The sequence below is a fragment of the Amblyomma mixtum genome, chromosome 5 (assembly GCF_055824585.1).
Source record: "Amblyomma mixtum isolate Tamu chromosome 5, ASM5582458v1, whole genome shotgun sequence".
Lineage (NCBI taxonomy): Eukaryota > Metazoa > Arthropoda > Arachnida > Ixodida > Ixodidae > Amblyomma > Amblyomma mixtum.
The window spans coordinates 47,052,445-47,077,631 of NC_143016.1; the positions used below are offsets into that span (position 1 = coordinate 47,052,445).

The following is a 25,187-nucleotide window of genomic DNA, read 5'->3' on the forward strand; positions in this document are numbered from 1 at the left end:
TTTCGGCCAATAAAAGCCAGAAATGTAACAGCAACGCTTACATTTCCTTTAAAAAATTCCAATGCACGCGTTTTCATCCTGTACCTCAAAAATATAATTCTTTTCGCGGAAATTAAGGATTCTGCAATTCGCAGTCAGTACATCAATATGAAATATGGGAACGAGAAGTATGCGGCGAAGATTATTAGTCCATGTTTCCACTCTTACGCTTCATCGAGTTGTGCCGCGCCGACTCCTAAACACTTGCTCGAACACGTTTCGCATGACCGCAATGCCGTGTTGGGTCACTTGTCGTTGCGTGAACTGAGTACACGCGTTGAGAACTTCTACGCTGCTGCGAAAAGCATTCTAACTGTGCAGAAATCAGCTGATAAAGCACACCACTATCAGTGAATATATTCTTCCAGATATCATGAGGGTACGGTACAGTCAGGAAATTAGTAAGCGCTGTACTTTGCTCTTAGTTCGCACGTTGCCAGACACTGCAAGCGTGGTCAGGATTTCTTCCTTGCATGTTGGCCGAGCAGCTGGATGGATGTGGAAGGCTCAAGTTGAGGCCGATTTCACTGTATACTAAGAGCCGCAGGAGGTCAAAATTTATCCGAAGTCCTCCACTACGGCCCATGTATCTCCCTTTCTTCTTTCGTTCCCACCTTCACCATTATCTAGCGTAGCGGGTGAGGTGTCCACCACTAGTGAGAATAGCTGCGCCCTTTTCTTTCCTGAATACCGATCTTCCTCTCCCATCATGAATCCCAGCGAGCTGACAGAAGAATTCGACTACACCTTGCGAAGCGTGTCCTTTGTGGACCTGACATCGATTCCAGGGCCCATAGAGACGAAGCACAAAATCTGCAGTGCTCTAACCAGCCAGACACGAGAAATATTTTTGCATTGTTTCATGTTCTGGCGGGATTGAGAGCCTAAGTGTAGCGTGGCGGCAATGTGAGCGTTCGTCAGCGCAGTGCTCGGTGTAAGTGCGCTCAGAGTGTTCAGAGTTAAAAATGAGGCAAAGGTGGAAGAAGGACAGTTTTGAACATCCGGAAAAAAGCAGCCAGAAAGTGCTGGGCAGAAAATACATAGGGCCCTATACGACCACTTCCCGTTGTGTGCGCTGCTGTCATGCGTGCAAAGCTTCTGTCGCAACGAGGTGCCAGCCGTGAAGATCACGCAAAGCTTTTCAGAAGTCATGAGCCTACATTTGTTGCATACGTGAACCGCGCGTCGCCCGCTGCACGACACTTACTTTTAGAGGGGAAAAAAAATTGGGCGAGAAAACATCGTCGCATGCCCACAGTGGCATGGACGGACAAAACAGCGACCTCGTATGGAGACTCTTCAACCGTAGACTGACGGCAGGTCTAAAACAACCTATGAAAAAGGGACAGCGAATCATGGTGGGACACATCGGCAGTGCGAATGGTTTCCTCGATGGCTGTCTGTACGTCTTCCGTGGCAAAAAGTGCGGAGATTGCAGTAAGGAAACGGACAGCAACCGTTTCGAGATGTCACTTGCGCATATTCTGTAGAACCTGTCAAACAGCAAACTGATAGTGATGGACAACGCACCGTATATAACTCACGGCGGGAGGAAGGAATAGCAACAACAGCTTCACGGAAGGAAAACATTCAGGAGAGACGGACGAATAAGGAAACTGAATGGGATGCCAGGATGAGAAAAACACAGTTCCTTGAAATCATACAATCTGTCAAGCCGCGCTTTACTAAATACCGTGTAGATGTTGCTGCTAAGGAGACCGGCTGCAACGAGCTGGGGCTCCCGCCTTACCACTGTGAGTTCGACCTTGTAAAACACGTATGGGCAGAAGTCAAGAGCTGTTTCGCGATTAACAACCAAAAGTTCAAGCTAGCGTTGGTGGAAACTATCCTGAGAGAAATAATAGCTGTGGTTACGCTAGAGAAGTGCAGGAAGTGCATTCAATATGCAATGGCAATAGAAGAAAAGTTCAGAGTGCACTCTCCCAACCGCGACCATAATTACCCGATAATCACCAAAGCAGACGCCGACGACTCATAAGAGGGCAAACATTTAAAAAATGAGTACCTTCACTTAGTATTGTCAAGGACTAGAAGACGACAAAGAGGGCAGGGGTTCGGCACTGAGCGCTCACGCTTGGCCCGCCGCCATTAAATCATTTCATCTCCATATGTCATCAGTCTAATCCTTCGGCTTGCCGTCACATAACAATATATGTATAGAGCAAGGGCGCCACTCTCCAAGATGATTCGGCACGAGAAAGTCTTCATCTCTTGTTCATGTTTACGCTTTTTCAATACATGAAACGCGTTTTTGGCTTTATCTGACATCGATCGCTGTTTGCGGATTTATAGCAATGATAAATAACTATTTCATGAAAACAATACTTCTTCAGTATGTCATATAATAGTGTGAGTGCCTAAGCAAACACACATAAGTTTCCTTCTGTGCATCTTTGCTTCTATTTCGCAAACTGGCGCATTTTAGACATGTAACATATGGTCATTTCAACTAATTCAAACAAAACGCCTTATAATGCGTGCACAGATAACCGCACAGTAAGGCACTGCAGCCGTTTACAAAAAGACAACAAAGCACACACAATGGCTCGCAATTACTGTTAATTAACAGTCCTCTATTTTGACTCGTTCGAAGCACAATGCAGTTCACCGTGCTGCTCGCGTCGTAAATTACCTGATGGGACGTGGTGGATTCCCTTATGGATTGTGTATCCTCTCTTCAAAACGAACAGAATACACAAGGTGTGAATGCTGGTGACAGTTTTAAGACCGTTGTCCTATCTGGTTTTAATGCAAAACAGCAGGAAAGAATTTCAGCGTGGGCGTATATTCGCTGGTCGCCAAGCCGACCACGCACGTCGGAGTCAGCTAATGGGACATGACAACACTGCCACTTGATGGCGCTTTCGAACCTTACAGTGTAGAACTATATCGATACTGGAAAATCCAGATCAGGAAAAAATTTTTCTATGATAACTCAAGAGGCAGTGCCCTACTTTTCGAAGCTAGGTCAGGGTGTCTTATAACGCACAGCTACAAAAAGAAATTTAGCGATGAAGATGACACATGTGCAGTGCGTGGTCGATCTGTGGAAACAATTGAACACCTCATACTCAAATGTGATCGTATCCATCCGGATGTCGATGCAGGCGCAGTCACTCTTCCGGAGGCCCTAGGGTTTAAAGATAATAATGGTCATGTAAATAAATCTGCAGTGCAAGTTAGCAAAAAGCGATTGGAGGATTGGTGGCTGAAAAGCAGAGATGTGGCATAAGGTTAGAATTGTAGGAAACCGTAGGTAAAGATGATGGCGAATCTTAATGAGAATTGACAACACAGTTGAACAAAAATAAAGAAAGAAAAGCTGAGCATGGTGGCAATTGCCACCACCCCGTTTCAAAGGGGGCGCTCCTATCCATCCATCCATCCACCCATCCACCCATCCACCCATCCATCCATCCATCCATCCACCCACCCACCCACCCACCCGCCCACCCGCCCATCCATTTATCCATCCATCCACCCACCCACCCACCCATCCATCCATCCGCCCATCCGTCCATCCATCCATCCGTCCATCCATCCATCCATCCATCCATCCATCCATTTGGTTTGGTTTGGTTTGGTTTGGTTTGGTTTGGTTTGGTTTGGTTTAAGCTAGGGGTTTAACGTCCCAAAGCGACTAAGGCTATGTGGGACGCCGCAGCGAAGGATCTCGGACAATTGCGACAACCCGGGGTTCTCTAACGTGCACTGACATCGCAAAGTACGCGGACCTCTAGAATTTCGCCTCCATCGAAATGCGACCGCCGCTGCCGGAACAGAACCTGCCTTTTACGCGAAATCGTGTACAGCTCGTTCGGTCAAAAAGCAGTCGGCGTAGTCGGTACCGCGTGTCAGAAATAATTTGGGGCTGCTTACAAAAACACGTGTCATGCCAACCATTTGCCGCATAATTTTCCGAATGGTGTCATGCGATTTTCAGTTTCGTGCAGCTTAAACTTACTAGTTAGAGCCTACCACGCAGTAGCGGTTCGAACCGGCGACGTACAATCGAGGGCCGCGTAAAAAAAAACTGTATCATGGCAATTTGTGGTTCTATTGATTGAATGGTGTGTGATAGGTGATGATGAGTTAATGAAATCATTGTAATTGATGAACTAAAGAAATGAAAAAATTTAAAATGGGTTAGAATGGTGTCAAAACGCTCAGAATGTAATCCAATGCTTCATGATACTAATTAAGAAAATTTACAGAGTGTAGTTGATCAGTTAATTATTTGCAACAATTTAAACAATGAAAATACGTTCAAAGGTGTCAATCTGCTCAGAATGGAAAGCCTAACCCACTACGCTACCGCGTCATACCTTCAAGGCGGAGCTCAAGTGTCCGTTCCATTTTTTTTCAGGTCAGCAGCCGAGCACCACAAACACTTAGGCACCATGGCAGGATTTTCGAATTTTAAATCACACAAAGCAGAAACTCACAGCCTGAACGCAGACGACAGCTTTGCGAAGCGCATGTTGTTTGATATTTATGCTAAAAGAAAAGAAACAAGCCCCCTGGGATACCTCCATCAATAGGGCCTACAGCAGCTGTTCTAACAGAAACTGTGCCTGCATCCTTAGCACGATGTAAGAATACATTAAGGTATTGACAGTCACCGTACGCCACGGTGGAGAGAGCGCCCAGATAAGTGTTTGCACACCTGTAATACGTGCGCGACCGCTGAATCGCTCCAGCATGCGGCCCAGTCATATTGCGGATCGTAACTGTGGCGGCTGCAACGAAGCGGCGTGTCCGGCTTTCGGGGGCGTTTCAAGCTGTGTTTAACTGTGTTTTGCGCTGCCAGAGAGCAAGTCAATGCGTGAATGTTACGTTCCCTGCGTCTACGTTTCGGTGGGCCCCATGCGCTAACAAGTTTAGCTCAGAACTATGGGCTATTGCATCGCGGTTTGATCTCGTTCATGATGATCGTTCTTCAAGCCGCCTTGATGGAGCTTGAGCAGCGGGGTTGATCTCCGAGCTTTTCCCACAGCTCGCGCGATCTCCTATAGTCTAGCGTCACTACAGCAGCCGCTTAATACCGCCGGTTCTGCCACCTGTGGCCTATTTGTCTTATTAATCTGTAACATCATAGTGAGGCGGAGTTATAAGACAAGCTAGCGCACAAATATCATCATGTGCTGGTGACAACGCTATGGGCAATGCACAAGCAGACTGACCTGAGATTCAAGCTCATTATCAAGCTGGCTTGCGCCCACGAAGAACTGAAAAACTCGGTGGCGGCTCTAGCAACAAGCGTGCTCGGCTGTCGTCGGTGAAGAGAATGCCCGCCGCCCTTTGCCGCGCTCAGCTTGAAGCTGGCGAAGAACTTTCGATATAGAGCTCGGGGATTACCTACTACAACCTCTAATAGCGCAGAAGCGATTGCGCACGGTTTCGAGCATTCCTGATAGATCAGGTTGTCATAAAGCGATAAGGCCTTGCGTCAGCGGCTTTAGCGTAACAAACGCACAATACGAAGCTTCATGTCGATATGCAGCATCTCCAGTTGCATCGTAATTTTGTTTTCTACAGCTTCGGGCAGAGAATTCAGTGAACATAACTGAACATAAAACATATAGATGCAAGAATTTACTTATACAGTGGTAGCGAAACATTCGAGAGAAGGCACATAGATGGTCAAAATAACAAATTTATTTAGTTCTTTCCATCAATGCTGCCAAGCAGCCTATAATTCTTACATTAAGCGTTTTCAGTTCATTATGATGACTGAACCCAGGGAGCCCAGATTCCGTTATTGTTCTCGGGATAACCTGCAGGATCCTGCGGCTGGCTCACGATAGGCTTTGCGGCTGCTGCGTAGACATCCAGACGTTCCTTCAAGGATTCCACAACCTGTTTCAATGATAGGTGCAAATAGAGACAAATAATATTTTCAGCCATCGTTCGTAGGATTAACATCGTTTAAACTGGCTCCATGGTCAAGAATATTAAGATTTGAATGTGAACATGTAATCATAGCAAACGAAGGCGGGAGAAGCTACAGCAGTGTGCTTATGGCATCATTTCCGTTACAAGATGATTTCTGGTAAGCATGGAGTATGCATGTAAGAGCACCTTATAAAAGAGAATATCACCTCTATTTTTAGCATCTAGTAGCAAGAAAATGATAACTGTTTTCATTTAGCGGGAGCGCGCCGAGACTACTAAAGATTCCTTCATGAAAAAAAAATTTACTGTAGAAGAAATTAGTTCAGTGAAAACAATAGCTAATACAAACTCTTGGGCATGTGCGACGTTTGCTACAATAAGGAGTATTTTGTTATGTAGAGTAAATTAACTTCAGTATCACGGTTTAAGGACTATAAGCGTTACATTTAAGGCATGTTGTCGAAGCTTCCAGCCTCGTAAGGATATAATGCTGCATATCACTATTTAAAGCAGGTACGCATTATACGTCTCCATCCTGCCTTCACCCTTCAATACGCAAGGATCCACAACGATGTCATTGTGTAATAATCGGTCACGCCCATGGCTTTAATACACGTATGTACTGCACGCATCCATCCCAATTTTTAGCATCACTACGTGAGTATGTCCAGCTCCAAGAATCGAGGTCGCGTCATTACTCGATAAGGAAGTTCATAGCGACCTTTTAATCATCATCATCAGCAGCAGCAGCAGCCTAAGCTCACTGCAGGGCAAAGTTTCTCCCATGTCTCTCGAATTAACCCTCTCCTTTGCCACCTGCGCCCACCGTATCCCCGCAAACTCCTTAATCTCATCCGCCCACCTAATTTTCTGCAGCCCCCTGCTATGCTTACTTTCTCTTGGAACCGGCTCCGTAACCCTCAAGAACCAGCGCTTATCTTGCCTTCGCATTACATACCCTGCCCAAGCCCATTTCTTCCTCTTGATTTCGATTAGTATGTCATAAACCCGCATTTGTTCCCTCACCCACTCCACCCGCTTCCGTTCTCTTAACGTTACACCTATCATCTTTCTTTCCATAGCTCGCTGCGTTAACTTAAGCTGAACTCCTTTTATTAGCCTCCACGTTTCTGCACTATATGTGAGTACCGGTAAGGTACAGCTGTGGTATACTTTAATCTTGAGGGACACTGGTAAACTGCCATTATGATCTGAGAGAACCCGCCATATGCGCTCCACCCCATTCTTATTCTTCTAGTTAATTCCCTCTCATAATCTGTATCAGTGGTGACTACCTCTCCTAACTAGACGTATTCCCCATACAGTAACATATAGTAGTAGATATATAGTAAGTAGACATATAGTAGTAGTAGCGTCCTGCTCGCGTGTGTTTTAGAGCGTTAGCTCTACTCCTCGGAGTGCAACTTCGACAAACGCCTCATGTCGGTACTTTGACCTTCACGATTGGTTTGGTTTGGTTTACAGGGTGTTTAACGTCCCAAAGCGACTCAGGCCACGAGGGACGCCGTAGTGAAGGGCTCCGGAAATTTCGACCACCTAGGGGTTCTTTAACGTGCATTGACATCACACAGTACACGGGCCTCTAGAATTTCGACTCCATCAAAATTCGACCTCCGTAGCCGGGATCGAACCCGCGTCTGACCTTTAGATCAGTTCGGTCATAGTGGGGCTTGATTTCGCTACTGTCTAGCTAGTGTCTGAGCTGAGTATATGTCACGTCAACCATGAGTTTTAACCATGAGGTTGGACCATTGGTTAATTATGCAGTTATGCCAAGTAATTATTGGGCCGAACTGATTAGCGTTAATTAGTTCACTGCAATTAAAACCAAACTTTGCGCTATAGCATCGAGCCATATACCGCTGGAAAGGTGAAGAGTGAGTGCACTGTGCTAGTTAGCGACCTGAAATAATTAGCGTTAATCAGTTGCAATTAAAACCAAAATCAGTTATAACCACACAGCTGACGCTCTACTATGTGGGAATTAACAGAATTTCACCGCTGCCAATTTTTTATCCATTCCAACTTTTCGACTCCGTATGTGCTTGTGTTCTGACCTCTCTGTCTGAAAAACTTTATTATTCTTACATAATAGGGAGGAAGTTTCAGGTATCCCAGAAAGGGCCACCTCTCACAACCACTAGGTGCGCTGCCCAGTACAGGAGCCTAGTGTTCCTGTATATGCTGCGGGAGCATATACAGGAACACTACAGGAGCCCATTGGCGACCGCTGCGGCTCTGGCGCGCTCGACCAGGGCCTTCTGGCTCACCAGGTCGGAGCAGCCGAGCAGGGCTGCCTCCCAGTCCTCCCGAGTGGGGTTGGGGTTTGGAGCGAGGTTCGGGTTGACTGAAATGCCCATACCATGTGGAAGATGTCCGAAGATTTCTCCGCACAGTACGGACACTTTCCTTTACATGCAGGATCAAAGTGCTTTAAAGCTGCCGGGCACAGCAGTGTTTTCGTGTAAAGACGGAGGGGTGTGCGTTCCTCCGTCTTTGTAAGGCCCTTACTGGGCTTAGGATAAATTGCGTGGCCGGATCGGTATAATTCAGTAATTTGTCGAAAAGTGCATGAGGGCCGGATTGGGTTCAGGATCCGTTTCACAAGGGTCTGAAGGCGTTGCCCGGAGAGTGAGAGCGCGGGCGGCGGCATCTTCCGTTTCATTGCCTTTGAGGACCATGTGAGCAGGAGCCCATACGATCGTTCGCGACGCGGGGGCCCCGAGGTAGTCGCTATTTTGAAGGATGCGATACGCAGAGAAAGGAATCTATCTCTGCTGAATATTTCTGCAGGCCCCTCTCGTGTCGGTAGTGATGACTCGCGAGTCCTGGTCTGCGGCGGCTAGCGCAACCTCCTCCGCATGTACCACCCCCCATGGTGAGGACCGGAGGCGTCCACGTAGAAGTCCACGTACAAGTAGTGCATTGCGTCTTGAGTTCTCATAAGATTTGCAGCTTAAACCTTGCTACGCTTGGGCTAATCTGCGCCTGGCGTACATAATATCATAAGCCTTACGCGTGCACGTACAGGCCCCTCCAACATGGAAGAGAACGAAGTTTGGGCTGTAAGACGGGGGTTTATTGAAAAGAACCTGGATTGCGGGATCAGCAGCGAAAACAGTCCGAGGTCACCCAGGTCTACCACAGACACCAGCGGCTATAGCAATGTCGCTGATGCGCACGCTCATCTTCGTCTCTGACTCGCATTCGTGTCTTCTTCTTAAACATCGCCCCTGGCGAGAGAAGGACCATCTTCGCCATTTACGGTAACTGTACGATGGTGGGGTCGCATATGGCTGAAAGCACTGTACATCAGCAACCTCGCATCCGCGGTGGCGGAGATAGGAAGATGGCGTGAGGGATTCGACAATGCAGTTAGCAAAGACGTGCGCTCCGCGACGCGTAAGGGGTCGTGATGCTACGCAAGAATTTTTTTGAGGACAGCCTAGGAGTACTTGACTGGATCCAGAGCCACACAATGGTGCCAGAAGAGTAGTAGGGGTGGTGTGATCGTTGTTGCGGCGAGATTTTTGTCGACACTTGGCGTCAGTCGTTAGTGGGTGGATGGCAGTCTTCTGCGTGTTGCGCAGCTTCAGAAAGAGGGGTACATGCGGAGACATCAGGTTGGTAAGGAAAACCTGTAGCTGTTACCGAGACAGTCACCAAGACGTAAAGCGGTAGGAGAGTAAAATGCGATTGAGACCAACAGTACTGAGAGGCCAGCAGATAGAGTGAGGACTCCATAGGGAGGTGAATACACTTTCGGAGCAGAGAATTATGAGCCTGCGTGAAGAGAATCACAAGAGAGGTGTACAGTGATGCAAGAGCGTGGAGGCAGGTCAATGTGTTCGGTGGCGAAGGCTTTAACACAAGTAACAGGAGTAGCATCCGGCAAAGGATTGGTCAGAACAGAGAAGCCGACTTCAGTTCGCGCACAGGCGATGATAGCATCAAGACGCGAAAGGAAATTCTCGCTCAGAATAATAATGTATGAAAACAGCAATAGAATAGAAGAAGTCTTCCATCACAACTCGAGCGGTACACGCTCCGGACGGCTTGGTGTGCTGAGCGCTGGCCGTGCTCAGCGCGAGTCCAGCAATTGATAAAACTGTTGTCTGTTACACAATCTGTAGTACCGATGTCGGCAATCGCCAAGACAGAAACGCCCTAAATAGAAACTTCAGATTAAGATGCGATAGATGCGGTCTTTGAAAGTTCGAGAGGGGCGCATTCCTCGCCTCAGGAACTGCAACACCTAGTTTTCTTCATGAGTAGAGTTGGGGCGACGTCGCATAGGAGAGATAAAGCAGCGTCGCTGCGAAGGTGAACGACTTGAGGGCCGAACGTTCAAGGGAAAAACGACTGCTTCGTGGCAGCTCAGAAGGCGCGGTGTACTGACTTGTTGAAGGCCAGTATCCGAGAGTTTGAGGAGCTGGGACTGAGACTTCAAAACGTCGACGGCAATACCGTACCACGCGACCAGGCACTTCGCAAGTGTAGAAAACAAGCCAGTTGCCAGTGGTGCGCCAGCGATTGCTGACTCATGAAGCCGCTCGAACATAATGTGCCGACGCTCGCACAGGTACTGAAAGCGAAAGATAGGTAGGTAGCCGAGGTCTGGCGACGTCTTCGGCGTATGTCAGCGAAGCGGCGGTAGGTGGTGGCGGATGGGCGGGCAGAAGAGCCTCAGCAGCCTGCTCTTGAATGGCATGTCGGACAGCCAGAGTTAAAAATGGTGGTTGCTCTGAGGGCTCGGCAGAAGGGAGAGCTGACGTGCCACTTCTTCGCGAATAAATTTTTGGCCTGCTGCAGCAGCGAGGAGGTGTCAGCAGCAGGCGACAGCACAGCAAGCGACTCAACCTGCCTGGGGTGCTAACGAGTCAGCATCCACTACTTGCGCCGCTCCTCGTAGCTTTGGCAGAGGCAGACGATTTCAGCAACCTTGTGCAAGTCTTGCGCTAATTCTATCTGAAAGGCGTCGTCGTCGATACCCTTCAAGACATGTTCGATCTTGTGAGCTGCCGTCATGTGTAGGTTTACACGTTTTCATCAATCGAGGACATCTTCGATACAGCTAATGAAGCTTTCATCGACCTGCTGATAACATTCGTGCAAGTGTTGTTCTGCGCGGAGTTGCCAGACAGCCGCACGACCGAAGACTTCTGAGAAGTTCATATTCGAGGCAGACCAAGTTGGGATGTACACTTCATGGTTCCGATACTACAGGCTAACTCCACAGGCAAGATACAAAATAACGTTTTTAATTTTTTCTCATCGTCCCCTTTGTTGCAGAAACTCACTCGTTCATAAGATGTGAGCCAACCTTCTACATCATGCTCGTCGTCCCACTGACTTAGATGGCCGGGTCCCGTTCGAGAAGGGAGCCGGCACAGGTAAAAGCCCGGTACACTTGCACGGCTTGATGCTCAACGTCCTCACTCATCGCAGGTTTCGGGAGAGTACAGCTGTGGAGTTCGAGGGCATACCAAATGTAAGAGGGCAGCTCACTGAAAGGACAGGGACGACGGGAGCAGCGGAGAAAACAGTCTGAGGTCAGCCAGGTCAAGCGATAGCAATGACGGTGGAGCGCATGGTGATATTCGCCTTTAACGCAGCTGTGCGCCTTCTCCATTGCAGAGCCTTCAGTTAATAACTTTATAATTATGTGGGACAAGTATATTTTCTGGTGTTTTCTAACTAGTTTTCCTCTCGGCGTAGGACACAAGAAGTCATTTTCAACTTCAGAATAAAAATAACCAAAAATTTGTTTTTGTGTGTGTTTCGGGCAAAGCTGGCTGTTTCCTTTCATATTAGAAAAACCTGTACCTGCGCATATTTCCTCTAAGCGTAGAGTGTGTTATGGTGATTATTTTTTTCACTAGTTCCCAAGCGACAGTTTTTGTTATGAGCTCTACATTGTGGCTCTTTCAGCATTGCCAGAGTTGTAACCCCGGGAAGCGACAGCCTGCCTTCTCAGTCGTTTATTGCTATTAAAGGCTTTTCTTACTACTACTACAGCTCCGCTGCGCGACCAAGCAGCAAACCCATTGACCTGGAAACGTTTGGAAAGTCTGGTGCCGTCTGGAATATAATTCTGCCCAATCAGGAGCGAATAAGAGACATCTAACGTTGGGGTGATTTCCCTCGGCTATTTATCAACACTGTATTTCATATAATCATGTAATGAGGCGCACCAAAACAGAGCGAAAAATATTGCGCAGAAGGTGAGTACAGGCGCGGACAAAAGTAAACGGAGCACGCAACTGTCTGCGAATATTTTTCACGCGTCACCTAATTGAAATTTTCAGCAGTGGTACGCGCATGCTGGTAGAGGAGGTTGGAGGACTTTCTTGTAGACAAACAACGCTTCTTTATTACCAATGGAGAAAGCGTGCTCCGTTTACTTATGGCCGCGCCTGTACAAAGATATTCCCTGTAAACAGAGAATTCACAAAGACTGGGACGTCCACAGCCTAAAGCCAGAAGGATTTCTGACACGTGCAACGCTGCATGCGTGATATTTTCGTCCTTGCTGGGTACAAGAAGTGGTGACCAGGACTTACATTGGGAAGGGTGTCCGCCAGGTTGTTCAGCTCGCAAGGATCGGCGACAATGTCGAAAAGAAAGACAGAGGCGGTCGATGAGAAGTTTCGCCTAGGCCGCCAGCCACACGTCAGGGTTGCTCTTCGCCTCCATCCAAAGGGAAGGTCCAAGCGATTTTTTTTGTACAGGTTCTTCAGTACTGTGGCTACGGTGGACTCAGAAAGCATACTGCCGAGATCTCGTTTCGGACGACTTCCGCCGGGAGGGGCGTAGCGCTCGTTAAACTTACCGGTGCCGTCCAGCACCAGCTTGTACCGAGAATTGCGAAGCGCCGAGGTGTCGTCATTGTAATTGTACAACATCTCGACCCGAGATGACCGTTTTCCGAGCGATAGATGCCGCCACATGTCTTGGCCGTCTAGACCCGCCAGCTTCGTCGCGTCACCCCCTGCAAGTGCGCGTTTCGGATGATCGAGATTATCACAAACGGATCACTAAATATGCGCACTGAGCGAGGTGACATCTCACCGCCTGCACTTGTGGTAAGCTTGCAAGCCGCACCCTTTTCGGCTAGTACACATTCATTGTCACACCCTCCGCTCTAACATGTTTCCGTTGCTCTCTGTCAGTACTCTTGTCAGGCGGCGATGCCTGGCTTGCCCTAAACGTGCACTGTCTCTTTGTACACGTACCGCTCTTGTACTAGCGCGAGTCTGGCCACCCCAAGTGCTGTTCTTTTTTACTTCAATCTACTCTCTATCAAACCTACCGGTGCGGGCTGAGCAATATTATGTTTATTTCGTGTTTTAGTGTCAACACTAATATGTGTCAAAATAACCTTGGCGATGCATATGGTTTCTAGTTCTGTACGCTTACACAGCCTCGACTAAACCGCCTTCTGCCCGAGCTCGTTATCAGCCACCGCCCAACTGACTGAGTAGCCCTGATTCGCCAGGGGGTCTGTAGTGCCAGATACGGTACGGCCAAATAAGTGTTACACAGTAATAGCTATTTATGAGTGAGAGGTTGAAATTGTTATACGTACTAGAGGGAGTAGCCTTACGATCACTGCTGGCAATTATACAAGTATCCGTCTCTCTCTCTATCTCTATCGGGATGTTCCCTTTCCAGTCGATACTTGTAGAATGCAATCTTCACCCTCTTGTTATGAACGATTCGTTTTAAAGAGACATCAACCTGTATTACCTTTTTGACTGCTGGCTCAAAGGTGTGACCTTACTACCAGAGTTCATGGTCATCTGTTCTCTCTCACTTGATGCTGCATTTCACTGAGCTCATTAGCAGCAGCGTGCAGCAAGGGAGAAAAAAAAAGAATTCGAGACTTTTGTATCAAATGTGGAACGATTAAGTGAGCGTGGGAGCGTCACGGTAGGTCTCTGTTGAAACGTACAATGCCGACACTGACGTCATTGTAGTGATGTTACAAGCCGTAACCGAAAATTGCTTCCATAAATCCCTATTTCTGCCCTTTTTTTATGCAGCACCTTGAAAATCTGGGAGTTTGATAGAAGTGGGCGAATTTCGGTTCTTAAACTTCCCTGAAACCTTGCGAAAATCTTCTCTCGTTAAATTTTGCCGCTCAAACTCCCCTCAAAAGGGAAAATTCCCCGAAATGAACATGACTGATGCCTCTTAAACGTACTATCAGCGTCAATTGAAACGAGAACAAGCCAATTGAAACGCGAACAGCATAACTCGCACATATCATACTAGGGAGGCAAAATACATGACCAGTTGATTTTTCCATCGAAGCCGAAAAGACCGCTGTTCTGAAATGTTAATAGCCCACGCCTGTATTTCATGTCCAGCCTCTAATATGCTTGATTTTTTGTGCTCGCGTTTCAGGTGTTTTGTTCGCGTTTCATTTGACGCTGATGGTACAGCTACTGTGGAAAACTGTTGAAAAACTACTGTTGAAAAAGCGACCATATATTGTTTGCTCAACAAATGCCAAATGCACACCACTGCGCTTTCAGTTGTGTCTACGCCATGCAAAGCGAGCAGTGAACCCACCAGCGATCGAATAGAACGTGGGCAGCCAGTCGGTGATGTGCATCAGTCCGTTGTACACCCTCTGCCTCCGCGCAAGCAGGGGGCTCCAGGCGAAGGCAGCCGCCCTGGTGCCTCCCTCCCAGAGAGTGCCTTTCACCCCACGCAGTGGCCAGTTGTAATTGGGCTGCCCATTGTCACTGCTGAAGACGATGACGGTGTTTTCCAGCATACGGGCATCGCTTAAAGCCCGTACCACCTGGCCTATAGATTGGTCTAGGGCGTCCACCATTCCTGCGGCCAGCAGGATCGGCACATAGGAGCACGTTTCCAGCATGTTCCGGTGCTTCCTTCACTCTGTTTCGAACTTAACACTATTGTTTCCTGGGCATGTGTCCCTTGGAGAAGTGCTTGGGATTAGACTAGTTGAAACTTCATTTTTGCAAGAGCTGCACTGCTTGGATAGACACGATTGCAGCTAGCGAAAACAGATAGGAACGGTTAAGCGCTTAACTGTACCTCCCGCGGAGGCTCAGTGGTTATGGTACTTGCCTGCTGACACGAAACACTCGAGTTCGATCCCGACCGCGGCGGTCGCATTTCGATGGAGACCAAATGCTAGAGACCCCGGGTGGTCGAAATTATCCGATGCCCTCCACTACGGCGACACTCATAGCTTGAGTCGCTTTGTGAGGATAAACCTCATAAAACTTAAAACCAAGCTTAACTGTGTCCGTGTCAACCTAAGCAGCATAGCTCTCGTGAAAATGTGTCCCGTATCTCTTCCATATCGCCCTTGGCATTATACTACCGCGTTCTCTAGGCTGAGCTACGCAGTAAAGAACCTTTTGACCCCGAGCGATGATGAGAGAGAGAGAGAGAGAGAAAAGGACAGAAAGGCAGGGAGGTTAACCAGGCGATGCCCAGTTGGCTACCCTACACTTGGGGAGGGGAAAAAAGGGGAAAAAAGGAAAAAGAGCGGCAAGGAAATGAGTTGTCTAAGTGTCCAGCGACCACTGTGTCACAGAGACAGAGGTTTTTAAGGCAGACACCTGGGCAACATGGTACATGATACCATAGTCCTTCAATGCTATGGTCCTACTTAGAAAAGAAAAGCAGCGCAGAAACACGGGCGAGCGCGTTGTGCCATCGGGTTCGTTCTCGTCCCGTGTTTCTACCCTGTTTTACCTTCTTATGAAAGGTTTACAAGCTAGTTTAGAGCGTTATCCTTTATAGTCACATTACTCAAGGTTGCGTTATTATCAAACAGAGAGTCATTCAAGTGGGACCAGTCGGTGGTGCCACTTGTACACAGACTGTGGACCCCCTAATTGGCGTACGTAGCGTCCCGGTGTAAGCCCAGGATTCTAAAAAGATATGTCGTACACGCGTACGCGCTACGTCATCGCTTCTGCCAGGTGATTGTTTGCAAGTGACCGAATGAAAAGAGTGGGTAAAGGTTTCTTTAGTAACAACTTTCCACGGGTTCCCTGTGCATGCACGCGATTAAAACAATAGGCAGCATGCATGCATCCTGCACTGAGGTAATCTACGGATAGCATGGATTAGACAGCAAATGTGTACCTTCCTTACCCGCATAAACTGTTCTGTCTGTGTCGTTTATGTAGGGAAATTTGTCAGTGTTTTCCTTCGGTGCTTGCAGAGGCACATGCGGTGCCTGGTGGGTCATCACAAGCAAGAGCGGCTGCGTAAAAGCAATAAATCATGTACGCACAGAGATGGTTTCCACTGTACTCTTAGCTCACAACTCGAGGAAGCTGCTACCAAACTAAAGTGCAAAATATGCGTCTGCCGGGCTATGGCCACGTCATACCTTTGCCTTCGACCGTTTTCTGATGATATCCTGAGCCCTTTTTGTGAACAGATGAGTAGAATACGAGCCGTTGGCCGACAACAGAGGCTTCATGTTCAACCAGAAGTCAAAGCCGCTGAGGTTCCCCTTGGAAATAAAAAGTTTGCAAATTGCGTTCTTAGAAATTAAATCAACATAGAACCATTAGGAAATAGCAGTATTATCTGGTGAATTAATTGACCGACCGACCGACCGACCGACCGACCGACCGACCGACCGACCGACTGACTGACTGACTGACTGACTGACTGACTGACTGACTGACTGACTGACTGACTGACTGACTGACTGGCTGACTGACTGACTGACTGACTGACTGACTGACTGACTGACTGACTGACTGACTGACTGACTAATAAGGCATCTTCAACAAAATTGTTGACTACTTCATATATTATATTAAAGCAGAGTACTTTGATTTTTTGTTCAATTAAGTAACTAAATAAATTAAAGAAATTATTTTTTTATATATTGCTTTTTCTGCGAAAATTCCAGAGCCAAACTGCAGCGCATACCAATAAACCTCCGATTCAGTACGGCGGCTCGCACGCCACCGCGGCGGCCGCGTTTCGACGGGGGCGAAACGCAAAAAATTGGCGGGGGCTTAGCTTTGGTTAAGCCTGGTAGGTTGCGAAAGCTAGGATGCCTCGATGCCAGCGCCGCCGCGGCGCTGGCATCGAGGCACCCTAGCGAAAGCAATATCGCAGCGCCTCCAACAGAAGGAACGTAGTGCGCCGCGTCTACAGGTCACGCGTGGCTACCGGCCGCCGCTGCGCGACGACTCGACTTGGTAGCCCATCTCTCACCCTGGTATGACGTCACGCTATGACGTCACTAGGCATGACATGACGTCAGAGGTCATTCTAAATGCCACGCGTGGCTACCGGCCGCCGCTGCGCGACGACTCGACTTGGTAGCCCATCTCTCACCCTGGTATGACGTCAGAGGTCATTCTAAAGGTCAAACGTGGTTACCGGCCGTCGCTACGCGAAAGGCCGTTCATGAGCGTAGTATTGATTTCGCAATAAAAAGCGCTCGTCTGCTGTGCGATGTCAGCTCAGGTGGTCGAAATTATTCCGGAGGCGCCCACTATGGCACCTCTTTATTACTTTCTTCTTTCACTCCCACCTTTATTCCTTTCCTTACTGCGTGGATCGGGTGACAACCGAGATATGTGAGACAGTTACTCTGTCATTTCCTTTCCTCAAAAACCCATTCTCAAGGACAGTCCGCTCCATCGTTCAAACTGAACAATTTGAATAGACTTAAGGAATAGTTGAAGGGGGGGGGGGGACGAGGCGGCGTCCCTCTGAGCGAGATTGGATTCTAAAACATTTTATTTTGTCGATAAGAGCTTGGTGATCGGAGGGCCGTGTTAGGTGGCCGCTAGTCCATGACTGTTGGCGACCTGGTTGGCCCACTCGACAGCCGGGACTTGCGTCTTCGGGTCTGAGCTGGCCAGCGCAGCCTCCCACCGCTCGAGAGAAGGGATTCGTACTAGCTCCGCCGGAATGAATGAATGAATGAAAAACTTTATTGTACAAGGTTGTAAGGGTTCTTTCTCGCAGCGTAGGTGGAGCCCTCAGTCCAGGGCCCCATCGGCCTTTGCAGTCTTGCGAGCCCTGTCGATCGGCTTGAGCTGCTCTTCAGGCTTCGAGCTGGACATCGCAGCCTCCCACTGCTCCGGTGTTGGTATGTTGTTTATCGGCGCTGCCTGCATTTTCTGTCAGGCCCATGTAACGTGGTAAAGCGTTGGGTGTTTACCGCATAGCGGGCATTTGTTGGAATATGTAGAAGGATAGATTTTGCTGAGTAAACTCAGATTGGGGTATGTATTAGTCTGCAGTTGTCTCCAGGCAACCGACTGCTCTCTACTAAGGTCTTTGTGGGGAGGAGGGTAGGTCCTCCGGTGGGCTCGTTGGTGTTCTAAGATGGCTCCATACCGTCTAGTGACTGCGTCCAGTTCCCCTTCGGTGCGCGCCTCCCGGTTGGCGTATGCTCGGGCGTTGGCGTCCGCACATTGGTTCCCTTTGACAGCCTCATGGCCTGGTGTCCACGTGATGAAGAATCTCGTAAAGGTGATTGTCCTCGCCTTGAGTATGTGAATGGCTGCAGTGGATATGCGTCCACTGCTGAATCTTCTGCACACCTCTTGCGAGTCTGTAATGATGTGTGCATGGGGCTCGTCACTCGCTGGGTAATGTGACGAGCCCCATGGAGACGGCTCTTCCCTACAATCCCATACGATGTGGTCGTAAGTGGCTCGTTCGCCACAGCGGAAACATTGAGGTTCGTATTGCGAGGGGTACATGAGTGACAGTTGCGCGGGGTTCGTTAGAGAGCGCGTTTCAAGTCGTCTCCACGTTGTTTCTTGTCCTCTGGACAGCGTTTTAGCCGGATGGGGATAAACTCGCCTGCCCAAGGTGTGATTGTGGATAATGTCCTGAAAAGAGGTGATGCCGTCTTTCGTAAACCCGGATCAATTGGCGACATCCCTGCCCGGTTGACGAAATCTCGGGCTTCATAGTGAGCTGCCTCGTTCCCTGGATTGTATGAGTAGGACGGCACCCAAATCAATTCGACCTCCCTGAGAGGTTGGGCTGCTTTTTAAGAATGCTAAGGGTGGTGGGTGCTATTTGGCCCCTCGCGAAATTGCGAACGGCGAATTTTGAGTAGCTGAAAATAGTATCATCGGTGGTATTAGCTATAGCTAAAGCTATTGCAGCCTCCTCCGCGACCTTTGAGGAGCTTCTTCTGATAGTCGCGGCTGCGAGCAGTCCATCCGGCCAATCCACCGCCACCAATGTGTAGGCATTGTTGTGTTCGTACTCCACAGCACCCAGGTACACCACTCCCGAGTGCTTTTCGTACTTTTCGTCCAGAGCGCGGGCTCTGGCCCGAAGACGGCCATCGTGGTGCACGGGACGAGAAATTTTTTGCTGAAAAAGCGTTAGCCCGATATTTTCGATGAAGAACATGCAAGAAATTCATTGCGCATTTCGATGCGAGCAATGTATTTTACTATGGCAATAGTCGTGAATTTTCTGGCTGTTGGCAAAACATTATGTTCGTTTGCTCTGTCCTAGTGTGTTATCGCTGGGTTCCAGAGCACGTAACTGCTCGTCCACAAGGCACAATTTCAAGCGGTTAGGCGGTTCTCTGGTTTTGCTTGTACTGTGTGCATCCTGTCTGGCAGCAGCAATGAACGCTCGGGCCTACTTTGAGGCACGTTCGCTTTTGACAGTAACACAGGTTTTTCTCAAGGGGATATTTTGTAGGTGACTGAAAATTTGCTCAACTGTTACCCACGGCACAACTTTAATTCACTGCTGACAAGGAAAGCAGCTCCATCACGTAAAATAAAAGCCATAGACTTCGACTACTTACAACTGTCAGCATGTGAGTGTAGTAATCCTCTTTTCCGTTGTAGTAGCCGAAAAAGCTGTCGAATCCCCGCCGCGTGGGCGTAACGTCCTCCGTGTAATAGCCCAAATGCCACTGTGTGCAGAAAGACAGGGTCAGAACCTCTGCATTTCGGTACTAAAATTTTCTAAAATTCTCAAGAGTTAAACTCTTTATAATATGTATGAGCCTCCACAATTAAAAAGAAATGCATGCATGCAAAATTTGGCAGGCATAATGAGAGTCATGCTACCGGAACGAAATTGGCGTTGTTTAAATTAGACATCTTTTTTTTTTATCGCGGCGTCTAACCACGATGAAGAAAGAAGGATGATTACACATACGCTGCTAACTATCCCTCTTCTTAGAAGCCCGCCGGGTACACTCTAGACAGAAGGGAGCAAAGTGGGAGTAAAGTTGTCCTCTAGCGCACACCCTTTAAAAAGGAGTGCGCTAGAGGGCAGCTTTACTCCCTTTTTACGCCCATATAGGTGTATTCGTCTTTAGAGCGTACACCAACAGACTAACCACATCTGCCGCAGCTTTTATGCCGTCCAACATGCGTTAGATACGCAATGCAAGTAATATGAGAGAAGCCAACAGCCACAGAAACCAAGGGGCACAGGGGATTTTTAATTTATTTATTTATTTTGTGCTGTTGATCAATTTATATTACTGAATATGTTATCGCTTAAAGCTAATTGATTAGAAAAGCAGAAGAAAAAAACAACCACATGCCGCCGGTGGGATCCGAACCCACGACCTCCGAATTACGCGTCCGGTGCTCCACCTCTGAGCTACGGCGACGGCTGTCAGATCTGCTGCTTTCGGGGGTATTTATGTTTACAAATAACCTAACCTTGGGAGTGTTCACCAGCGCCACCCACGTTCTTAAGCGGCGGACGTAGCACGTCCTGAGTTACCGCTGATGTGACGTAGAACGTCATCGAACGGCGAGGGTGGAAGCTGTGTGAGAACCCTCTTATGCTTCCTATGGCGTCAAGGCTGCCAGAACCGAGGCCCTCGTTAAGCAATTAAGCTGACAAGGAAAGGGGAATGAGGGGCTCGTAATAGATATATTTAGTAATAGATAAAGTAATAGATATATTTATATATAGATAGATATAGTAATAGATAAAGTAATAGATATATTTAGCATAGCGCGATTCGCTTCCATGGCCAGCTAACACAGGAACCTAGCTACGCGTGCGCGTGGCAAGTAGTCGCTTGAAGGAACTCCAAGGATCATTGCGCATGCGTAGTTCGTGCCCTGCATAAGCGGGCACGCGCAGAGGGCGTCTCGCGGAAGCAGATCAGGTTATACTAAAGCTCTGTAATATCATCTTTGGTTGTTTTAGACGGGAATGTACTTGATTCTCGTAAAAAAAGAAAACACTGGCGATATACATCACCGCACGCACCTTTCCGACCAGGTGTGTTTCGTAGCCAAGCTCCTTTAGATACTGAGGCAGAATTCTCACGTTGCTAGGCAATGCCTGAGGCGCAGCTCCATCTATCCCAGAACCCTGCATGCCTGAGAAGCACGCGGTAAACGGTAGAAAAAGGATCTTCGGAATTGTGGTTATGTTTTAGATTTCACTGTTTACAAACAATACTAAATAGCATACACTTGCTCTGAATTTATTGTCAGACAAGAAATAGCCTTACTGAGCTCGCTTACCTTAAGTTATACTGTTACCTGGCCACCGATATCTTCAGAAATGACCACCTTTGCGCCACGTTTTACAGCGCAGCTGTTAGCGGCTCACTCCAGGCGTGAGCGGCGCTGGTGTCGTATGCGTCGAGCACTGGCGTAGCAAACCCCGTTGCCAGAGCTGTTTACGTTACAGGTGACGTCACATGATACCATCGGCAGCGAGGAGCCGTCCGAGCGTGATCGATTACGCACGGGTGTTGGTGGAGCTCCTATATTTAATCGTAAGTTGCAAAAGCCCGAACCGCTCCGCTGGTCAAACGTGTTAATTAAAAGGCGTATTCGTAAAATTTTTTCATCTGACATATTTACCAGGCGATATTCCCGAAAGAAGTTCCTCTATACTACCAAAATTTAGGGAACCTGAGAATCTTACACCCTCGGTTGTCCCACGAATTTCCCCAGCTTGAGTTGTTAAATGATGTAATGCACTCGCGAATTCCGCAGTGACTGCTCATCCACAATAGGAAGTGTATATGAGTTTACCAGCAAAAAAAAAAAATGCGGTTGCTTATACTGAGACTTAGTACACGTTGTCGTCACTCGATCCTTTTGGTAGCAATGTGAATTACACAAGCATTTTATTTCAAAACAAAATGTGATACCGAAGAAACTACAATACTTTGAGCATGGTAGGCGTGTCACAGATTACTTATAAAATTAAAAAGCAACTGAGGTTACTTGAGAAACTACGCCAGTTACGATACGAAATTCAATAAATGCATTCACATATAGCTACGTTCAAAACGTTAGAAATTCAATAAAATATTTCATTTTCTTTCAAACGTATAATGCGCACATTCTCATTCGAAGCATAAGCATAGAGATCTGTACAATACATTAATTAAATGAATGTCTATTGAGTGGCACTGCGAACGTTTCCAGCTTCTAATGAGAGAACAGCAGCTTATGTTTGTGGATAGCATCATTGAAAGAAATTGCGCTTACATCTGCAAGAAACCGTGCCGTGCAGCTTGGTCGGAAATTTGTGAATTCTGCATGCGCTATCGGCGAAATCTTACCAGTTAAAAATCCCTGGATGCATCAAAAATGCATTTCAGTAACTTAATAGAATTGCACCGGACCTTTCAGCGGATTTTCTTCGCAATATTTGAAAATATAGTTTTAAAAAAATTCAGGGGTCACTTTGGCTCTCTAAAGTGCTGCAAGGCGAAAGCCTTTCCTGGCGCACTGTTTGACATTGACTGCGAGTCTGTTTGTGCTGTACTAGTGCTTTATTTGACTACACACTTTGACTACACATTACAACAACACACTTTGACAGCCGACTTTGAATGCTTCTCTCTGCTTCGATGAATTCGGTTGTATCCATGGCTTTGTTCGCAGTAATGAGGTGTGTAATGTTGTCACCCATAGACGCCTTACGCCACCTATCGAAGCTGAAGACAACTATTTTTTATTAGTTGTTGTCTGCTCCAAAAGGGGGCGTTAGGCATCCGTAGGTGACCTTATTACTTCGAATCCGCTCACTCTGACGTCATAACCATTTCGACCAATCGAAAAGCTTGACACCTCTGCTGACAACCTTCTGCCGACAACGGTGAGACATTAAAGGGACACTGAGGAGAGCACTATTAATATATTTTTTAAAGCAAAATCCGATAGTTCGACATGTCATGGCTTTGTTGCCACTTGGCCGGCAGCGAAAAATGCATTTATTTCTAAGAAATTTGGATTCGAAGTTGAAAAGGTTTTTCCCGCCGCTGTGATTCAAACTTGGGATTCGGCTATGACGACAGAGGACTAAGTGACGTGAAACATGACGTGACATGACGTGATGCAGACTCCGTGATTTCTGGCGGCCAGCAGTGCGGCCTAGCAGCAGCAGAAAAGAAAGCTACCGCCGGCCGCACGTTGAAGGCATCTATCGGCTATTGCGGCCGTCGCTACAGTCGCTTCGCTTACGTTTGCACCGGCGTTTTGCGAGCGTTACGATGGATCTCGTTCTCGAAGTCGTCAACGAAGTTCTCGCAAATAGACACCTTTAGCATACCGTGTACCTTGATACCGCTAGCGGAATACCGGGAGCCCGCCTAACGCCGGCGAGCAGGCGCTGATTGGTCCCGATGCTTCAGGCGAGCGCGTAGCTGCCCGGCACGTGGCGCCATCTGGCGACGTCAAGGAGATTTGCGCATGCATTGGCTGCGCCTCAGTGATTTGTGCTTCTCGTGTCCTAGCGTTGCTAGAACCATTGGTTCTAGCAACACTGTTTTGTTATATGACGTCATGACGCTTGTACTTGCGAGTTTGGCCTGTGGCGGCGATACCTGTATTTTGGTTCTTGCTCTTTTCTACGTTACAAGAGCTTTGTTGTCAGTATGAGTGGCGTTTTTGCAATCAGAAGCTGGTATTCTGTCGATACAAGCCAACTTCAATTTCTCCTCAGTGTCCCTTTAAAGGCTCTCGCCTTAAAAAACGGGCTGTCTCGATTGGTTGAGGAAGCCCCCAGCTTCCAACACGCTGCAAGGAACTTATGGGATGGACTATAGATACGCAGCACCCCATGGATTGGAACGACGAGACGTCTCCTGGCTTACGTTGCCTTCACGCCACGTGACCAAGAAGGTGACAGGCAACGTCGAACGGATGACGTCACTTCCCGAAGTCCCTGTCACCTTCCTGGGAGAAAACGCACTCCTTGCGCTTTGCTGTGATGAGAAATCACCTGTGCGTATCGGGTAGAGGCCCGTCATGAGTGCCGCCCTCGACGGGGTGCAGGAGGGCAATACGTAGTAGTTGTTGAGTACGACGCCGTCCGCAGCCAGAGCGTCTATGTTTGGTGTGGGTATCTGAGGGGAGCCATGGAAGCTCACGTCGCCCCATCCCTGCGGTAAAGTGTAAGACGGGCAATGGAGAATAATAGTGTCAGGACGTACAGCACTTCTTCCTGTACGTCGCCAGTACCTTGAGCTTATTATTACTATGCAGCATTCGTCACTCTTGTAGAAACCATAATTGTAGCGCTCTGATGCAACTGAGGGAGTTAACCAAGAGATCCACATGCACTAAACCAGTTTACAAATATATTGTTCAAGCTGCAAGGCAGAATCATGAAGGCTGGAGGGCATATAAAAACTGCCGGTCAAGTAGTATGCGTATCAGGACTGTGTCAGGACTCTGGCGGACACACGAAACTACTCTCACTGCCTGTAATTAGCGAGAAGGGTCTTTTTAAACTTTCCGCCTTCTTTCATTCAAATCACCACCAAGGTGTGATATTCATTCCACCTAGACTAAGTACCGGACTCTGAGTAGCGTTTCACCATTGAAGCCTAAGGAAAAGATGCCATTTAGCACGAAGAGCTGCTTTACCTTCGCATGCAACAATGGACAGAAAAGAGTAGTGCTTGAGTGGGCATATCCAACCTCATTTTCTTTGGCTAGTACTTCACCGTACTGAGTGGAGACACTCTCTTACCAAGTCATCAGCCAGGAAGAAAACAATGTGCGGCTGTTGCTTTTGACAATCTGCCACCGGCAGAGCAAAATGCCAAACCATCAGGTAATAAATGCCGATTTTCGCGGTCCTGGAAAGAGGGTAGAGCCACTTGAAAAACCATTCACGACCGTGCTGTTCACGCTTGGTTCACCACCTCGCTGAATGTATCAAACCGAACCCAACCAAAAGCGGAAAAATGTTGAAAAGTG

General features: G+C 47.9%; 1 protein-coding gene across 1 annotated transcript; it reads right to left on the reverse strand.

Moving 5' to 3' along the window:
- Nucleotides 1-5,784: 5,784 nt before the first annotated feature.
- On the reverse strand, nt 5,785-25,044 carry LOC149341996 (arylsulfatase B-like). Its single transcript, XM_089544297.1, has 9 exons — nt 24,958-25,044; nt 24,205-24,364; nt 21,226-21,338; nt 19,790-19,900; nt 16,364-16,489; nt 16,123-16,234; nt 14,554-14,823; nt 12,540-12,967; nt 5,785-5,919 (listed from the first exon to the last, which is right to left on the reverse strand). The coding sequence occupies exons 1-9, from the start codon at nt 25,036-25,038 to the stop codon at nt 5,785-5,787; spliced, it is 1,536 nt and encodes a 511-aa protein (XP_089400423.1). The 5' UTR covers nt 25,039-25,044.
- Between the last annotated feature and the right edge of the window lie 143 nt (nt 25,045-25,187).

Bases quoted from the DNA above. Each gene is read 5' to 3' on its own strand.
- LOC149341996 (XM_089544297.1), bottom strand. From the start codon at position 25,038: ATGGTTTGGCATTTTGCTCTGCCGGTGGCAGATTGTCAAAAGCAACAG. The intron at 16,490-19,789 runs GTAAGTAGTCGA...TTTATTTCCAAG, and splicing joins ACACTCACATGCTGACAGTT to GGGAACCTCAGCGGCTTTGA. The intron at 16,235-16,363 runs GTATGACGTGGC...GCTTTTACGCAG, and splicing joins GAAAACGGTCGAAGGCAAAG to CCGCTCTTGCTTGTGATGAC.